This window comes from Diadema setosum, chromosome 12 (assembly GCF_964275005.1).
Source record: "Diadema setosum chromosome 12, eeDiaSeto1, whole genome shotgun sequence".
NCBI classification, from domain to species: domain Eukaryota; kingdom Metazoa; phylum Echinodermata; class Echinoidea; order Diadematoida; family Diadematidae; genus Diadema; species Diadema setosum.
Window position 1 is genome coordinate 9775254 of NC_092696.1, and position 18740 is coordinate 9793993.

The 18740-nt window shown below is 40.3% G+C and overlaps 1 protein-coding gene across 1 annotated transcript; it reads right to left on the bottom strand.

Moving 5' to 3' along the window:
* Positions 1-1406: 1406 nt before the first annotated feature.
* LOC140236346 (uncharacterized) lies at positions 1407-18484 on the bottom strand. Its single transcript, XM_072316303.1, has 17 exons — positions 17911-18484; positions 17116-17235; positions 16498-16657; positions 14631-14792; positions 13289-13450; positions 12425-12601; positions 11368-11543; positions 10350-10980; positions 10064-10256; positions 8748-8944; positions 8104-8159; positions 7286-7429; positions 6486-6699; positions 5653-6048; positions 4780-4886; positions 3789-4048; positions 1407-3087 (listed from the first exon to the last, which is right to left on the bottom strand). Exons 1-17 carry the CDS (start codon positions 18007-18009, stop codon positions 2904-2906), a joined length of 3438 nt encoding a protein of 1145 aa, XP_072172404.1. The 5' UTR covers positions 18010-18484; the 3' UTR covers positions 1407-2903.
* Positions 18485-18740: the final 256 nt, after the last annotated feature.

Genomic DNA, 18740 nt, shown 5'->3' on the forward strand with positions numbered 1-18740 from the left:
ATTACGCTGGGCGGAAACTTAAGATGCATTCCAATGAAAACACCTGCAGATTTGTCTCTTAACTCTATTAATGGTCCATGCCAATATGAACACTTGGAATGGTACAGTCACAAAAACAGTGAAAGTACAGAAATGATGTGAAACACTGATGAATCCACTGGAGCAACATCTATCACGATCATTGCATCCTCTAAACACACTGCAAACTGTATAATTTTCTTTCTCTCTCCCTCCCTCGTTTTGTTGTTGATTTTTTTTTTCTTTCTTTTTTTTTTTTTTGCAAGAGGAAAGGTGATGTTTGCGTCGTTTCTGTTTGACAGTGTGCATACAAATTTCTGGACCAGCAGCAACAGTTGGCATTTTTGGTATTGGCTGGTGCAATACAAAAGAGAAAGCATGAAAAAGCTCCTACTGCGGCATCAATGAATAACTGCTCCTGAATTTGCTCACAACTTTCTTCAAACTCCCACAAAAGTCAGGTAAACCTGACCAGAGCAAGTTTAACTGCATCGATTCATGCCCCCATCAACTTCCAGATTCACGGCTGAAAAGTTCGTAATTTACAGACGAAATGAAAAGGCAACACTGTCATACAATAATGATTGTACATAATAGTATAGTGAGAAATAAGTTATGCTTGCACACCTAACAAGTATCAGAATACACAAGCAAAGAGGATCACAGTTCTCATTTCAGACTGACCTGATTTTACATTCAAACAAGGCTCAGAGCCGACATCTCATTGCCTATCAGGTTTCACTTTCTACATGTGTTCAGGCAACATGGTACAGTTTCATATAGACATGTACATTTGGTCTTCTGAGTAACGTGTCGGCTTGGTGACAGAATGAAAATTTTTTTTTTTTAAACAATACGTGTCAATTCATCTTTGAAAGTTGTCTTGGAAACACCAACAGCTTTTGACATTGCCCAAGTGGTACGGACTTGATACTCATACATACAAGTGCAGATACATGTAGCAATGCACAGTTGTATTACTACGCGAGAAGAAAGTAGCAACATAACCTTGTACATATCAGTGCACTTTATAATGCATATATTTTGTACATGAGAGCAAAATTTGGAGCAAAGTGTTTCTGGTATACCCAGTAAATCAAAAACATATATCAACCGAATACATGTGCTTGCATGATAATGCAGCAGTACTGACACATGCATTTCTTGTAATTGTGACATGTAAAATTATTTCCCCTTCCAAAGAAACCATTGCAAGAATGAAATTGCAACTCCCTCCATTTTAATCACAAATGGAAATAAACCATTGATGCCATTTCTTGCAGCCAAAGCAGTTGAAACAGGGTCAAACTTTCTTGGGGTACATACAGTACATGTTTGTCATATCTTAAGAATAAAATCCTGAATTCAGTTCAGTTCAGTTCAGTTCATTTCTTTTCTTTTTTTTTCTTTTGCGGGCATATCAGTATGTTAAAACACATGACCTTGATAGCCTCACTTCCAGGCTGCTGTCTAGACACATACTCTGCTTCATGATGACCTCGTGTAATCCCGCTGAAATGACTGGGAGCACCGTAAGGCAAGCTTCTGAAAGCAATTTCCTCGTCTGCCAACAGTCCCCCATCCAAATCAGCAAGATTCCAAGGAGCAATTGCAGAGATGACCTTGTGTTACATTCATCTCACTGGGTAAAATACTTCCCAATTCAGAGAGATTTTTTAATATTCTCTTATTTCAGACATGAAGAGATATTGCAGCTCTCAGAAAGGTTCTTGCACATTCAGATATTTTACTTTTTTCACTATTATCTCTTAGTGAAACTTTTTTCTTTTTTTTTTTTCTAAATTAACTTGCGATGGAAAACCAGTTGCCAGCAGAGGCATATCATCTGTCGGCTAGGGTTTGACAAAGAGAAGAAGAAGCAATATGGATCTCATGGTTACACTCTCCTCCATATTTCTACCCTTCAGCTACAAGTAAGCCAAAACAGATATGCAAAATCTTCTGCTTTAAAAGTCTGCTTTTGGTTTTGAATTGTTCATTTTTGTTTTGGAGTATGTTGGAGATTTTTTTTTTTTTCTGGGGGGGGGGGGTGGGGGCTTGGCCTCAAATACAAATTCATTGTGAAACCTGATGCAAACTAATGATTACACTGGATTCTGGAAAGATAGAAGATACTAAGAACACTTCTGATGGAGTTGAAATTAAACACATGCCAAGCAGACATGAAACTTGTGTCAAAAGAGACAGATTCCTGGCTTAGCAATATCAAGCAAAACACAAAACAAAAACGAGAAAAAAAAATGGATAGGCAACATAAGCACAGAAATCATTAACACAGAAATGATTACCATCATCGCTACACCTCAATGTCACAATAAAACTTTCCAACAAGTTTATGATTTTTTTACACAGCATGGAATGATAAGAGCCTGATAAATTCCACCTTCAAAACAAACTTTGCACAAAAATTCTATAATTCAAAATTAATTTTTGAATTCAAAAAGATTTGAAATAATCTGGCATTAACAACCTCAAAATGCATTCTTTCTTTCATGTCCATTTCTTTTTTCTCTTTTTTTCTGTCTCTTCTCACCTCTTGCATTCTCACATAATCGAATATCAATATCTGCAAATGGTGTTTCCTTGGATACGAATACACAACAGAGATTACCCACTAAAATCATTTCCTGGATTAATACTGCTGAACAATCACATGTTAAGAAAGTCACCTTGTAATGATCGAGTGCATATCTCCAGCACACATATTATAGTTATCCTGAAATACAAAGATACTGTTGCACCAGTCAATATGACTATATACATGTACTTGCAAGGCATACAATGAACTATGTGGTAGGGAGTACATTCGAGATATGAGGTTTCCATGGGGGGGGGGGGGGGGGGGGGGGATGATTTTGCCATCATCAGCTGTTGAGGAAATCATCCAGCTCGTCGAGGAGGTTGTCGTCATCATCATCCTGTGCTGCCACGGCAACCGCGGGTTGGTTGTCGAGGTCGTCGTCGTCGTGCTCTTCCAAAAATCTGTCGAGATCCTCGTCGGTCACACTCGCTAACCTCCTCGGGGACAGCTTGGTATCACTAGGCCTACTGAATAAGAAACATATTATGTTGTCATTAGTGAAGAGGTCAATGCAAGTGATACTTTGTACAATGAGTATGTGGTGCATCGTTACATTACCTGTATAAAGTCAGAGGTAAAAGGAAGAGAATGTGCGTAAAGCTGACTTGGGCAAAATAACCTACACAGTTTTCTAACTTTCAGTTTATTATTTTTTTTTTTTCCTGACAATGAAGTAAGCCAAGTATATATTGATTCAAAGCTTATAATCTGGCAATCAAAAAGCGCATCAAAAATGCTAGTATGTGCATGTCCTTTTTACATCAAATAATACCCTCTCCTCACAAGTAAACTTCTACTTGCAATTGCACCTGGCAAATGATACATAAATATGTTGGTGTTGTCTGATGTTCAGGGGCATTACTGATTGTGTTCAATGACATTAATTGATTACCTCCAGCCCTTGTTCATTTCCACCCAATTGAACTCTTACTTCCTTAGGGTCAACAAGATGTATCTTGGGGTTGTAGTAGAAAGTTTTCTGCTTTAAATGAATGCATTCTCATCTCTATCATGAATCAACCTGAAGTTGCAGACAAGGAAAGTCTCCAAGGAGAAGGAGTAAAGTGTGTGGTATCACACCCTAATGATAGAACAACAAGCCTACACAATCCTACCAGAAAGTTTAGGAGAAACAAATGAAAGGAAAAGAAAGAAAATGGTGGCTCACCGACGGACGGACGCTGTGGTCGTATCAGCCTCCTTCTGAACAGCTTTCTCCATATCCTCGCCAAGGACATCTTTCTCTGCAACATCCACCTTGGTGCTGTCCTCCTTCGCCTCATCTTCCTGGAAGCCAGCTTGGTCGAGGGCTGATGTGGCTTTGGTATCGTTGCTAGGCGTGGCCACCGGGATGTCCTCAGTAGTGACCGCATCACCAGGCACCACCTGTGGAGGAGAACTGGGTGGTAGATGCCTCTCCTGCTGTGCCTGTTTGTTTTGGGGGTTGATAGTTTGCGAGAAGGAACAAGAAAATTATCAATAAAGTGGAGGGAAGGCATGCTCCAAAAACCTTCACTCCTGAATCACTAATTTCATTTCTACTGAAAGTCCTGCCTATACTTATTGACAAGACATAATGGGTATTCCTCTTTTTTGTTTTCTTTTTCATCAAGTATCAAAAAATTCAATTCCAGGGCTGCTAACATTCACATATCAACATATGACAGGTACTTCACACATCATCATATGACAGGTACGTGGGTGTCACATGCATCTCAATATCTCAATCAGAAAATAAGAAATAATCTAAGTCAGGGATATTTTTTTTCTTCTATTACCTATTTCTCTTATCAAGATGTGAAGAGTTAATGAAGTTTTCAGCCAGCCTCCTGCAGGTTTAGGGAGAGGTGATAGTCCAGCTATTCAAGATCATAATCAAACAGCACCTTCATTGCAAAACTACTCTACTAGATTCTTTTTCAGAAAGGCACACATTATTTGATTGTATTCAAAGTCCCAAGCACTGCTACCAAGACACAATCTATCAAAAACAAAATTCCACACAATTTCTTTCACAGTCGATTTGTAGGTGTTGCACTGTTGCCATGGGAACATCCATCTGATGTTGCAGTGGTTACATGGTACTCCATGACTCTGGGATCTCAACCAACATACATGTAAGCCATTGAATGTCAATATCATTCTCTATCCTTTCTTACCTTCTCTTCCACAGCTGCCTCACTAGGTGTCGTAGTGTTTCCCTGAGATGTCTTTGAGGCCTGTCTACCTCTCCTTGCCCTCACTGGCTTCGTGGTTAATTTCACAGCTGTTAACACAATCACAAAACCAAAACAAAACCAGAATGAATGTAAAGTTGAAATGACTTTGGGCCTCACTAATTACAGATCTAATCCTAATTATCTTACATTCTCTATCCTCAAAACTCATCTTCACAATCTTGAAATGGATCAAACTTTTATTTCAAGAGTGAATAGATAAATTTCATTACACGTCAGTATCGCATCAGTTCCTAACTGTGTAGAAAATGGATGCAAAATGAAGAGAAAAATGTACCAGAGACCATACACACTACAAACCATACCTTGGAATGTAGTCACTTTGTTGGTTTCTTTACAAAGGTGATAATGTCAAAAATCCAATTAATTGATTTTGATCATGAAAGTCATTTTGTGAATAAGCTTTACATTTACACAAAATTGTTTCATGTCTTTTTACTCACAATCTACTCCTGCTCTCTCCCCCCCCCCCCTTGAAAAAAAAAATAATATAATAAATAAATAAAAGCTATTGAAGCCAGTGACTCCTAAGAACTATGCATTGAAAAAAGAAAAAAAAAAACAAAGGCAAACACACAGACACAGGAGTGGGAAAAACCAGGCAAATCTCAGCAATGAAAACTGAGATATGGTTTCTCAGCAAAGATAAAGAAATCACATAGAAATTACACTCTCAGGACATTCTGAGATTATTGGTAATGTAAACAGCTACTACATGTCGGGGGGGGGGGGGGGGGGGCAATGGCTCAAGGATTTGGTACGCTGGGTGGCAACACAAGAAAGAGTCAGACTTACGGGGTCGTGTTATCTTTCGTAGTGAACCCAGCCCGGCTTGTGAAGCTTCCCTCACATCTCCATCCTCTTTCCTCTCATCTGAGATACTGGAGGAGGAATCTGGGATGCTGGCCTCCGGGCCAGGCGTTGCCATGGTTACCTCCTGCTCTACCGGTCCAACAACCACCTGCTGGTCCTCCACGGGTGCACTGTCGGCAGTCTTCCCGTCTCTCAGCTGCTTTTCCCTCCGAATCTCATCCAGGGTCTTGATCTTGATCTCTGCTTTGCTCAAGGCGGGGTCCGCCGCCCTGCGAGTTGCTGTGGTGATGGAATCGCCAGATGGGGCGAGGTTCCATAGTCTGGCCCGCCTCTCGCGTCGCAGCTCATCTAAACTCTTCTTCTCAACCCCTTCGCCAGCTACAGTGAACATGAAGTGAGAGGAAGATGCTGCCATTCATTAATGCACCAAAACCTGACATGTTCCTCAACAATTCTGCAACCTCTTTCAAAGGTCAAGCAGAGGCCAATTAAGATCGGTAACAAAATTACTGTAAAAAACATAATTTGTTATCTTCACATTTCAGAGGGGGGAGTGAAGCTTTGCATATAATAAACGTTGAGTCAATTGCTGGAAGAAAATATGGTACTGCCTTTTTTCTGGACTTTGGTATGCAAATGCATCATGCCAAAAAAAAAAAAAAAAAAAAAAAGAAGTTCTCTCTGCATGGGGTGCTCTTTGACAGACTTCATCATGTGTGCTGATTTTGTGATGCTGTGAAAAGTGCTAACATTGTCTATAAATCTTTTCACTGTGAAATATGAAATAATTCCAATGAATCGTCAGTTCTCCTGACCTTTAACTACTGGCTTGTCAGACTTGGTGTCCGTCCTGCTCCAAATCAGGGCTCGCCTCTGGCGTTTCCTCTCCTCCTCGTTGTCGGGGGCAACTGCATCATCTTCTGAGGACGGCTTGGATGCCCCTTCCTCTGTAGATGCAGTCACCTTGGCGGTGCTGGTCACCTGACCAAGACGCTGTTTCTCTGCCCTGATTTCAGCCAGACTCTTGATCTACAACAGATTAATTTGCATATTGAGTGGCAAAAATCAAACAGAATTACAAATATTTACATGATCTACAGCAGATGAATATAATTGATGTAACTATTTTATTCCACCTGACCAGATTTAGACAAATAACACTGACTTTGGTAAATGGTAAAAATTAAACTTTAAAGTAGAAGTTGTGTAATAACTAGCCAAAAACTGGGTGGTTTCCTCTAAAAATAAAATGAACCTACCAATGAACACTAGAAACCACAATATCAATGTAGGGAAAAAAATAAATATTGGGTTGACAATAATTGGAAAACAGCATACATGAAATGATCAGTTGACTTTCACATGACTGCTATTTGTAACTGTACACAGACATTAGTATGTACGTAGTAATGAGCAATTTCAATGACATGCGCACCCTGATTGACATGTTACAACACTCCACAGGCATATCTGATATGAGCAATGATTATGTTATCAAAATGATGCAGTCACAGAAAATTGGGAGGGGTCAATTCCCCTTGCATTCTATTCCAGGTCCACAGAAAATTCAGGCAACTGTAAACTCAATGTGCTTCATAGAGTCGGAGATTCATACCTGGATAGATGGAGCATCGCCTGCAGCGTCCACTTTCTTGGTCCGAATGATGGACAAGAGGGACTCTGTCCCCTTGTTGGCACTCTCCACTGACTTGGAAAGATTCAGTCGACGAACTTTGGTGGCAGGTTGCTCCACGTCCACCTAAAATTGAAACATTGCAAAGTTCAAACAATAAACAACAGGAAAAGATATTATTCTTTCATACATCTAATGTCTTTGACGTAATTTGAAAATCTTGAGGTTTTAATTTGAATATCTTGGGGCTTTACTGTTCATTGTCAAGAGCTCTTAAAGAGCCATTTACGGTGACTTTTTTTTTTTGGGGGGGGGGGGGGAGGGTTCAATATTTTAGACACATGCTATTCTTGGACCTAATGCCATAATAACATTTGTTGAAATTACATAGGGCTTCAAGTTGAAGACTTTTAGAGCTACATTGTACAGCCTGGAAGAGTTTCAGTTCATGGTTGTGTCCATCTGCCCAAACTTGGTGAATTTTGCGCCTAAATGTTGATTTTACAAAGTTACAAAGCAAAATGACTCAAATTATGAAGATAAAAGAAGACTGCACAAAGGATGAAGCAGGTGTTGTACGTATCAGGTCGGTCTGCAGGGAAACATTCTGGTTCTTTGCAAAACAACTTAACTATAACGGCACAAAAACACTGCAATCATAAAGAGAGTATGATGACCTATTTCTTTGTGGCACTACATTGTATAGTATTTAGGATACATGTCCTCCATGGTAAAGAATACACATACATATGTCCTTCACATCAAGGACACCAGCTTCTGTTAATACTAAATAAGCATACCTTATCTGTGGTATTGATTCTCCGAATCATGGGCTGAGATTCTGGCTTCATCGTCACTAGAAATAAAAGTCAAGGCAATTAGAGTTGATGAGTTGGAGTGAACAAAAAAGACAACACAAAACAAAAACAAAACAAAAATAGAAACAGCCAAAACGATAGTAGACTGGTTCAGCACATGTGGAGACCATTGTAAGTGTGAGGGAAACATGTACAACTATCTAAACATCCTCTCACAATTTCAAAATATCAAAACACTACTGGTATTCCATTCAAGAGTGCCAGAAGTAACAACTATACCACCCACACTTATTGTCCATGTCTTGGTTATGGTGAGAAACTCCTCATCAAATAATGATGAGATTACAATATCTTCATGCTCAATAGTGTCTTGTTTACTCTGCATATCAGGCACAACATATCACCAAACAAATTCACTCGCCCACTACCCCACAAAGTCATGACAGTCACTTCTCTTGTATTACCCTCTTCACATGCTATCCATATTTGTAGGCCATATCTTGTCATGGGTGAGCAGACCTCCTTCAAGCATTCTTTGTAGCTACAGAATCACAAAATCTTTTTCTCTGTCCATAACCATGTGTTACATACTTGAAGAGAAAGATTATATTTTTTATTCCCTCTACCTCTTGAAGCAGCTGCTGGAGGCTTGTAGAGTGCAATCTCCCTCTTTTTCCTCACTCTCCTCCCAAGGGCAGACTGCACTCCTTTCTCGGGCGAGTCGGCTGCATCTTTGTCACCTTGCGCTTCATCGCTCTGTGGTGAGACTGGTGCGCTCAACCTTGCCTTCTTCTCCTGCCTGATCTCAGCCAGGGTCTTTATCCTGCATCGTGAAAGTCCACATCAGAAAATACGGAAAATCACCGAGTCTTCTTTTAGGCATAACAATAGGTACATTGTACAAACTTCATTTATAAATACCTGTCATTTTCTGCAAAAGAGAATTAACCAGCGGTAGTAGAAGCAAATTTGGCAAAAAGTATCAAACACATGTCATTCTGCTTGATCTAATAACTCTGAAGATCCAACAACTGTTCAGAAAAAAAAAAAAAAAAAAAAAACTATTAGACACTCCATTTCAATCATTCCTAATGTCGCTGCATTTATCCAACAAAGCAACAAGCTTTGTGTAAAAATTATTCTGTTCCCAAATGAAAAGAAAAAAATAAGGAAATACTAGTAGCCATGCACAGATTGCCACCAGTTTTGCAACCAGATCCCGCAGGGTTTGTTTTGGAATATTTGTGACTCTGCACCTCAAAACAAACAAAAAGTCGCCAGACATGAATTTTTAGTTAAGACCATATTCTGAAAGAGCAGACTTTAAGCTTTAAAATGATGTATAACTCAAATCAAATGGACTCTCCTAACCTATCTAAATATTGGAAAGAACGCACAAACTCAGGAAAAGTGTGAACTGAGAAAAGAGGCTCTGAAGTACAGTGTCTATTCAAGCGCTTAATCTTTACCAAACCGTGCTGGCTGCGCGATGAATGGGACAAAAAACAGGAAGTAAACCACCAGAGTAACAACAATGAAGGAATTATCAGATTAAACTGAAATTAGGCATGCCTCATAAACACATTCTGTCCATAATTAATGCCAACTTTCAAAGCAGTAGTACTATCCTTTCAAAAGTTATTAGAGTTGAAAGTGAAGAGTGTGGACAAGGTTTTTCAGAAATGAAAAAGGGATTCTAAAGACACACCTAGTCACACTATTCTACCAAAAATGTTCGAGATAAACTGCTAAAAAACACACTTTCCTGCCCGTTTTATGATACCAAATTTTAGCATAATGTAAAACAAGACCCGCTCTTTCAGAAAATATGAAAAAGTCAAGTTTGACTAGGTTGACCCATTTCACTTATTTTTTAGTCCTCACGCAAAATCAGTGTGTGCGACTTTATGTTCGTTTTGAGGTGCACGGTCACATTTCATACCTGATTTCTTTTGGTTTGCTTTCCTTCTGGCTCTCATCTCCCTCATCCTCCTCTTCTTCCTCCTCTCCCTGTGAAGAGCTCTCTGCTCTCGTCTCTCCTGTCCTGTTCTCGCTGTCAGAATCTGATCCTGCCTTCCCAAGGCGCCTCAGGAGCTTCTCTCTCCTGATTTCCGCCAAGCTCTTCACCTTCACACCTCCCTCCGAGCTGTTCTCGGCATCTCCTTTGTCTGCATTCAGAACTTTCACCTGGCGTGAGACCAGACGTCGCCTCTGCCCACTGGTGGCACCCTCCGCCACATTTGATGCCTCAGTCTCGGATTCGCCTGCCTTGATGGGCCTGCCTAGTCGCGCTAGCATTCTCCCTTTAGCTGTGGTCTCTCTCTCCTCCTTATCATCTTCCTTTGGTCCTTGAGGTTGCCCCGCCCTGATTGGGATACCCAACCTGGAAGCCAAGCTTCCTCCCTTGGAGCCAAGACCACGCCCTGGTAGTGATTCCCCTCCTTTACCGATGCCAGCATCTTCCACTTTCACTCCCAGCCGCCCGGCAAGACCCACCTTCTGCTTGGCGGGAGAATTGTCGGCTACTGCCCTTCTGACACTGTTTTCATCCTTCTCAGCTTTGATGGTTATCCCTAGCCTGGAAGAGATTGTCCTCAGTTTGCCGCTGTTGTCCTCGGAAAGAACAGCACTGTCCTCGCTGGCACCCTTCTTTGCAATTACGCGCTTTGTCACCTGCAGCTTCCCCTGGCCGGGCTTGGCACCCACAGCCACTCTTCCACTGAGCAGCCCCGTTACCGTGGAGTCCGGCTCCACCTGCCTCCCGCCTCCTCCGACCAGAATGCGCCGCACAGTCATGCTTGGCTGGACAGCCTCCTCCAATGATCCATCACCGAATGCTTCCTCTTCCAGCACTGGAACCTGCATGCCAATGACCAAACACAGGAAGACATTATATGCAGAGACGTTCCGCCTGGGCCATGGTGGAGTTTCCCAACATATCACTGATACGTCTTACACACACATACACTCCACTGCACTTTTTTTCTCTCAAACATCCAGTACGGACTCAAGTCACTATTTAAATCGCGTCCAGTAAAGACAGGTCCCATGCATCAAATGATTCACTTTCCAGTTTGTCAAATCGAACAAGTATAGAAGCCGAGAATGATTACTGGTGCATCCTTAAAATAACCAAATAAAAAAAAAAAAAAAGGCCGACTGACAGAAAGAGTTGGAACAACAGATGGAAACTACCAAAGAATGAAAAAAAGAAAAAAAGAAAAAAGAAAAGAGAAGTACTCTAACCTTTAGTTTCTTCTTTGCACCTGCCTCTGGATCTAAGCTACTTCCCAGCCTCTTTTTCTGTTCTTTCCTGATCTGACTCAGACTCTTGATGCCAAAATCATCCTTGGGCTTTGAGGGGAGGCCAGCTGCAGGTGAGATGGTTCCATTGTCCTCCTCCACCTCCATTTTCTGAGGGTCTGCGGGATGGAATACAATTATGAGGGAAACCTTGATTTCTACTTGTCATATCACTCAAGACATTAGAAGAGACCAATGTTGCTGGCACTGCTCAATACAAGAGAAGAAAGAAATAACTCCTACTTGATGCAATTGTTGGATACAGGTTCACAGATGATTTGAAGAGAGCCCTGATCCTTGTGATGGCACAAAGTGATGTATGATGAGATTGTATACCTGTACACTAACTGTGATCCAACCTGTGCATGTCCTGCATTTCTATGCATTCAATTTTTCACTTGGACTTTAAATATATACAGGGACATGAAGAACATTTCACAAGAATAAGTCATAATTCATAATATTAAGTTCGCTCAATTTCTCTAGGTATGACTTCATAGTGTAACAACTTACCAACATAATCAAGAATCGGCAAAGTACTGTATAATATCTGATCTATGTATGTGTTGGGAACTTATACAGAGGTCTGAGCAACCAAGCCTTTCTCAAATTACACAGCATCACTTGATCTGTTGGCACTGGATTGGGGCTCTGTGAGAAAAATATGTCACCAGAAAACTGCCTGTTTCCACATTCTCAGCCAAGGAGTTAAAACAATTTGACAGCACGAACTACCCCCCCCCCAACAAAAACACACTTTTACCACCAAAGTTACACGTATTATAAATGCCATCCTCTCCTACCAAATAACACAGATTCTCAACCTTCCATAACAGCTAGTACCATTTCATTTCTCCATAAAGCAGCACCACTCTTCAAAACATCATCATTCTCAAGCTAAAGGTGAAAGGTGACTCAAGCTAAAGGTGAAAAGGGGGTCAAGTGATGGGGCAGATTCAGTGGAATCACACGACTCAAAAAAGGTCACGCAGCTTCTCACCTTTTCTGCTAGTGCTAACCGAGATGATTCTGCGGCTGAAGAGCGGCGCTCCTCCTCTTCTCCGATTCTCCGCAGTGTCCATCTTCTCCACGCCATCCTCCGTGACGTGGCCCCTCTCTATGTTCTTCTCGCGGCGGATCTCGGCCAAAGTCTTCACTTTGACTGTCAGAGGCTTGTCTGTACAGTAGTATATCAGGAGAGGAATGCCAACATGAGGAAGGAACTGACGTTTTGGGAGCCTGGCACTCGAGCAATGCAAACATCTCTAATCATTTAACATCACAAACATATTACTTTAGATGCACATCACATTCAAACAATGAAACTGCTCGCAAGTCTTTGATTCTAAAATACAGACATCCTTTAAATACAGTATAGTACCACAACACACTGAAAATTATCATTCTATGAGTGTCTTGATGATGTACTCAATAAGAGTGAAGTTTCTAATATTTTCCGAGATTTTCACACCACTGTAGTTAAAAAAATGTAAAACCTACGTAACTAAATTTCATCTGTCATTGCAGCCAGTGGACACTAAACCAGAATAGTAACACAAAAAATTGAGCACTAAAATCCTCTTTTTGTTACTTTGAATGGTTTCATTTATGCACATTACAAGACACGAAAGAACAGTTTGTCATTCTGCAAACCAACAGTCTGAAAAACACTGCCAAAGGAACTCTGCTCATCACCCTCATTATCAAGTTTCAGCAAGAATCTTGAAAAGGTTTTGATGTTCTACTTGAGATGATTTTTTTCCAGAATGCTATGATGTAAAGAACACTGAACGGCATCATACTGGACGTGCGCTAGATGAAATATCATTTATAATCAGTGCTTACCATTAATACTGCTCCTTACCGTTAGTGCTATCTGGCCCCGCCCCTCCGCCAAGTCGCGAGGTCACCTTGAGCGGGGAGACGTTGTCGCGGACAGGGTGCTTGTTCGAGGGACGCAGCGGCGATACCAACAGCTTCTTGGATGGGCTGCCATCCACACTCAGGGTACCCAAGCTCTCATCATCTGTCACCCACAATCACAGTCATAAATTAAAACACAAGGGTTATACACCGTTTTACTATCAGTCAATTCAGACGCTGCCTTGTAATGACTGACTTTTTGATCTACTCTGATGACAAATGTGATATTTTACACGCAGAAGAAAAAGAGATTGTTTGTTTTGTTTTATTTTGTTTTTTGGCAGCAGACATAGAGCTTTAATTTTACATCCCAAGAGACAGTATCATATGAAGATAGTATACACATAGGCCCGAATTCACAAAGGTGGTACAAGTGAAACCATGGTTTAAACCATGGACAAAAACCATGGAGCGCCAAGTGTCGCACGGAATATTTCTTTACGAAATTAGTCATTTCGTCGACAAAATGATCGTTTCGTTAACGCAATTATCATTTCGTGGACGAAATGTTCATTTAGTAACAAAATGTTGTCATTTCGTTACAAAATAATCATTTCATCGACGAAATGACTGATTTCGTAACGAAATATTCCATGTGACACTTGGCGCTCCATAGTTTTTGTCCACGGTTTAAACCATGGTTTCATTTGTACCACCTTCGTGAATTCGGGCCCTTGATTCTTTGTGAAATAAAACTTCAAAAGCAAATTAGACTTTCTGTGCGTCATAGTAGTATGAAGCTGTGATAGATTTCCAAATGAAAAGACGAAATCATAATGAAGTATTCATTCTGCATTGCTACTTTTCTTGCATAACACTCAGCAAACTCTGGATGAGATTAGCATACTTGTTTAATATACAAATGTAAACCTCACTGTACTATACTCTCTTAACACTGACTAGTCCTCAAGCTTCTTATCATTGAAGTTTGCAACTTCACCTTTTGAAGATTACAGTTTAACAACCAAATCAGTATTCCACAAGGGAATGTGTATTTCATATCAACTTGAAAGTATACTTTAAATTCTCTCCAAAAAATTGAAATAATTATAGGACTTTTCCCCAATATAAATGTCCATATCACAACTTGATGTTTGGTTGCAGTTGTTTGTAAAATTAATGATCCCTGTGGCATCCATAATTTTGATGATGTGAAGAAGATATTTATTATGATTATGCAAGGACGAGAAGATAAAACTGTACAGAATAACAGTTTCAGGTAAAAATTCTGACACCACCACAAGGTACAAGTCGCACCGGGATCACGGATCAAAGGGGCACACCTTCACTATCCATAGGGGTGAAGACCACTGGCTTCACGGCAGGCACGTCAATAGCTTCTTTGTCTTCGGCCATGGAGGGGTTGCTGGGCGTGGCACCAGGTACAGCCTGCTTGACGGAGATGGGGAGGGGCCTGCTGGTGGCTGGTGGGAGTGGCTTGGTGACTTTGCAGCAGAATAAGAGCCAATCAGAGTTATCAATTGCTTTTAGTCACCAGAGATCCACATAATGAGATGGAGTACCTGACATCTTCATTTGTATTAATGTTCCAAACCCCATCTGTGCATACTTATTCCGCAACAATCTTTGGATCACCCTTTCTTTACACACAAGAAAATATTGCTTGAGTTACACATACAAGAGCCTCAGCCACAGTGTCACAAAAAACAACAATAACAAATTAATAATTACTGTGCCTATTTATTTTGTATCTTTCTTAATCTTTTCCTTTTTAAATGCAAACTATTCTGGGGCATTAGATGTTATCTGTTTGTGGTAAACAGTTCTCACAGTTCTTATGTTGAAATTAGTCCAGCAGAGTACATCAGCAACGTATAAATTAATTCAAAGAAGTATTCCCGAGACTTGACAGCTTATGACTGTAACTGTCAAACTTTTAGGGCGCTCAACCACTTTCTAGACACTCAAAGGGTGTGTCATTGCCATAGCTTCTTTTAACCCGCTGTGTAAGGGAACCTGGTGGCCTGTGTATTAACCTTATTCCCACCGGGGGGGGGGGGGGGGGGCATTTTGGCCCCTCCCCCCCCCCCTCGACGTTTCGCGTGATTATTCCGCAACGCATGATGCTCTTGCCGCCACATTTGATGACTTTTTTCTTCCAAGTAGAGCGCAACTTTTGAGACCAAATTTGTCGCTCCCGGGCATACCATTTTGAAGCCACGCCCCTTTGAAAACAATTTGTCGACCCAAAAATTGCTCAAAAACATGATTTTGAGTACAAATCCAATGTAAATTGTGTTTTTGCAATTAATTCATATAAAAATAAATATTTTCACTTTCAATGGCTGATATTGATTTATTTTAGCCTGATTATGCTTTAAAAAGTTTCTGCGACAAATTTTGACGAAAAAAACAACAAAAACAAAAAGTAAAAAACAAGGAAGAAAGAAATAAGAAATTCAATAAACAATAAAATGCATAAGAAATAATTATGAAGCCGAATTTTTGCTTCAATATTATTGTTGAGGATATTGAAAAGAATATGTTCACCAAAAATTGGAAGTCTTGGAGCTTTATCTTTTTTTTTATAGGCAAAAAAAAAACAAACAAATTGCATAAATTAGCATAAATTAATATAAAATACAAAAATTAAAATTAGAAAAATCTAACTATACAGTCTTGTAAATTACTTTGGCCTCTACCTTAGTGCAAATTTTCACGAGGATCGCGCAATTCACGACTCAGATCGGGGGGGGGGGGGGGGGGGCGCTGAAAAGGCGGTGGTTTCAAGTCCCTCAAAAAACCTGGTGGGATTAGGGTTAAGAGGGTAAAACTGTAAAGTCCGAATTCACGAAGGTGGTACAAATGAAACCATGGTTTAAACCATGGACAAAAACCATGGAGCGCCAAGTGTTGCACGGAATATTTTGTTACGAAATTGATCATTTCGTCGACAAAATGACCGTTTCATTAACGAAATTTTCATTCCGTGGACGAAATGTTCATTTAGCTACAAAATGTTGTCATTTCGTTACAAAATAATCATTTCATTGACGAAATGACTGATTTTGTAACGAAATATTCCATGCAACACTTGGCGTTCCATGGTTTTTGTCCATGGTTTAAACCATGGTTTCATTTGTACCACCTCCGTGAATTCGGGCCTATATGTCTGTAAGCTGGACTCACCAGGGCCAGTGATGGTGGGGAGTTTGTTGATGAGAGACATCGATGAGGCAGGCAGACTCTCGGAGGAAGTGGATTTCCTGACGTGCTTAAAGGGACAGTGAGGTTTCTGGCATCCCATCGGCTGGCTCTCCCAGTAGCATGGGATCTCTGCCCGATTTTTCTGTCGGGGGGGAAAAAAAAAAAGCAGCTTGATGTTACCCTACTTTATAAACTCTTGCAGTGCTTTGTTCTGTGACTGGCAAGCATGTTGGAATGTGTTCTTTGCGGACTGACACGGATGCCTGGAATCTAATTGCCACTGATTAGAGATTCTTAACCCGTTGAGGACAGACTGATTTTGCTACAGCACGCATTTCCAATAGACACCTGCCCGAGTATAATACCTCTTCAAGCACTTTGGCACCGTATGACTATTAAAAACTTCTGGATATGAAGTGTATTGTTGTGTATAACAAAACATGCAAAATGTCTTTGCATGTAGGGATAACATTTACAAAACCGTAACACCCATGAATAGAGGTGGCTTGAGTGGAAAAAACAATAACAAATTTAAATCAAACAAACAATCAAGAAATAAACACACATAGGGACTGGATTTTTCTCCCTGAGCCTACTCACAGTGATTTCCATGTGCCGAAATGCACAGTTGGGTCTAAGGCACTGACCATTCTGCCAGTTGATACAGACCACCTCATTTCCCAGCGCTGGTTCGGAGTGGCGGTACGGGCAGCTGGGTCCCTGGAATGACACAAATTCACAGGAATCGGGTATTAAAAAAAACAAAGAAACATAAAAAAAAAAACACACACACACAAACAAGCTATGTTTACTGGTGTGGTTCATATCAGGCAACAATCACTAGGTTAAACCTTGTTAACGATTCCTCACATACAGTGTACATATACCTCTGGCAACACCAGATTGATAGTAATGGCAGGGTCCCCAAAAGGAGTTTCAACAACTCCACAGACATTGAATACTCGTGTTAAATATAAACATGGCTAAACATTTCTACACAGGTGATTAATTTTTCATGTATTGTAAAATACTTCTCTATACAATCAGGGTTGTCCGAGTACATGAAGAAAAAAAATAAGGAAAAATCTGAAACTTATGAAAAAAAAAAAAAAAAAAAAAAATCCGAAGTGCATTAACTGTGAACATTTCAATGGATTTGAATTCGCAAAAAAAGTCTAAAAGAATTCTTTACACAGAGTACAAAAATGTGTACAGAATACAGTACGTATCAACAGTCCTAGCCCTGTAGAAACCTTCACAGGAAGAATAAACTCTTTTAATTTATGATTATAAACTGAAACGAGGAAAGGTTGGCCCAATATCAAGCTTTCAAGAGCATGAAAGCCACACCTTTGACATGCACATACTTGTAGCCACCCAAGTTTGGAAACTTACCTTTGTGCAGGTGGAGTAGAAGAAGAAGTAGCAATCGTCTCCAGTAGCTGACATGGTTGTGGACGATATACTCTGCAGAAGCAGACGATCCTTGATCATTCAAAAGCACAGACGTTCCAAGGTGAGAAATTCCCACATGTGGTCACTCGCTAATGTTCGTTTCACTGAGCGTGTGCAGATGCTCCAGTCGGCAGAGCTACTAAAACTTGATTGTCTGTTCCGCTAAAGGTGATGATGCTCCCAGGAATGCATCCATCCCCTGCCTACATCTGAAGTATCATCATTGCTTGTCCAACTGATTTTAAGTTCTTGCTCACTTCAAAACAAGTCCAAAAAAATATCCTTAGCTTAATATTTCCTTTTGTTTGGTTGTATCAGATTTTTTTTAACACACTAACAGAACAGAAATTGATACCTTATTTGTTTATTTGTTTGTTAGAGTTCTTGACTGTCCACAACATTTTTCATCCAGATGACAGAACCATCATAAGTTCATACTGATGTCTTCATATTCTACACTGAATTGCAGATCTTCTTGATTCCAAAAGTACATAGAAAGAGAGACAAAAATAATAGAGAAGACAGTACAGTTGAGTGTGTGATATGAAGATGACGACTTGAGAAATCACTTTTGCTCTCAGCTGTCAGTTCCTAAATTAGTATTTGGACTTTGTTGATAGATGGACACACTTCCCCAATGTTTGAAAGCTGTGTTCAGAAGCACCAACTGATGTGCAGGACTCGCTAACAGTTTTTTAGCTGTTCCAACGTTCAAAAGCAGCTAATTTGGAAAACACTTTGTCTAACCCAGAATTCCAAAGCTCCTCAGA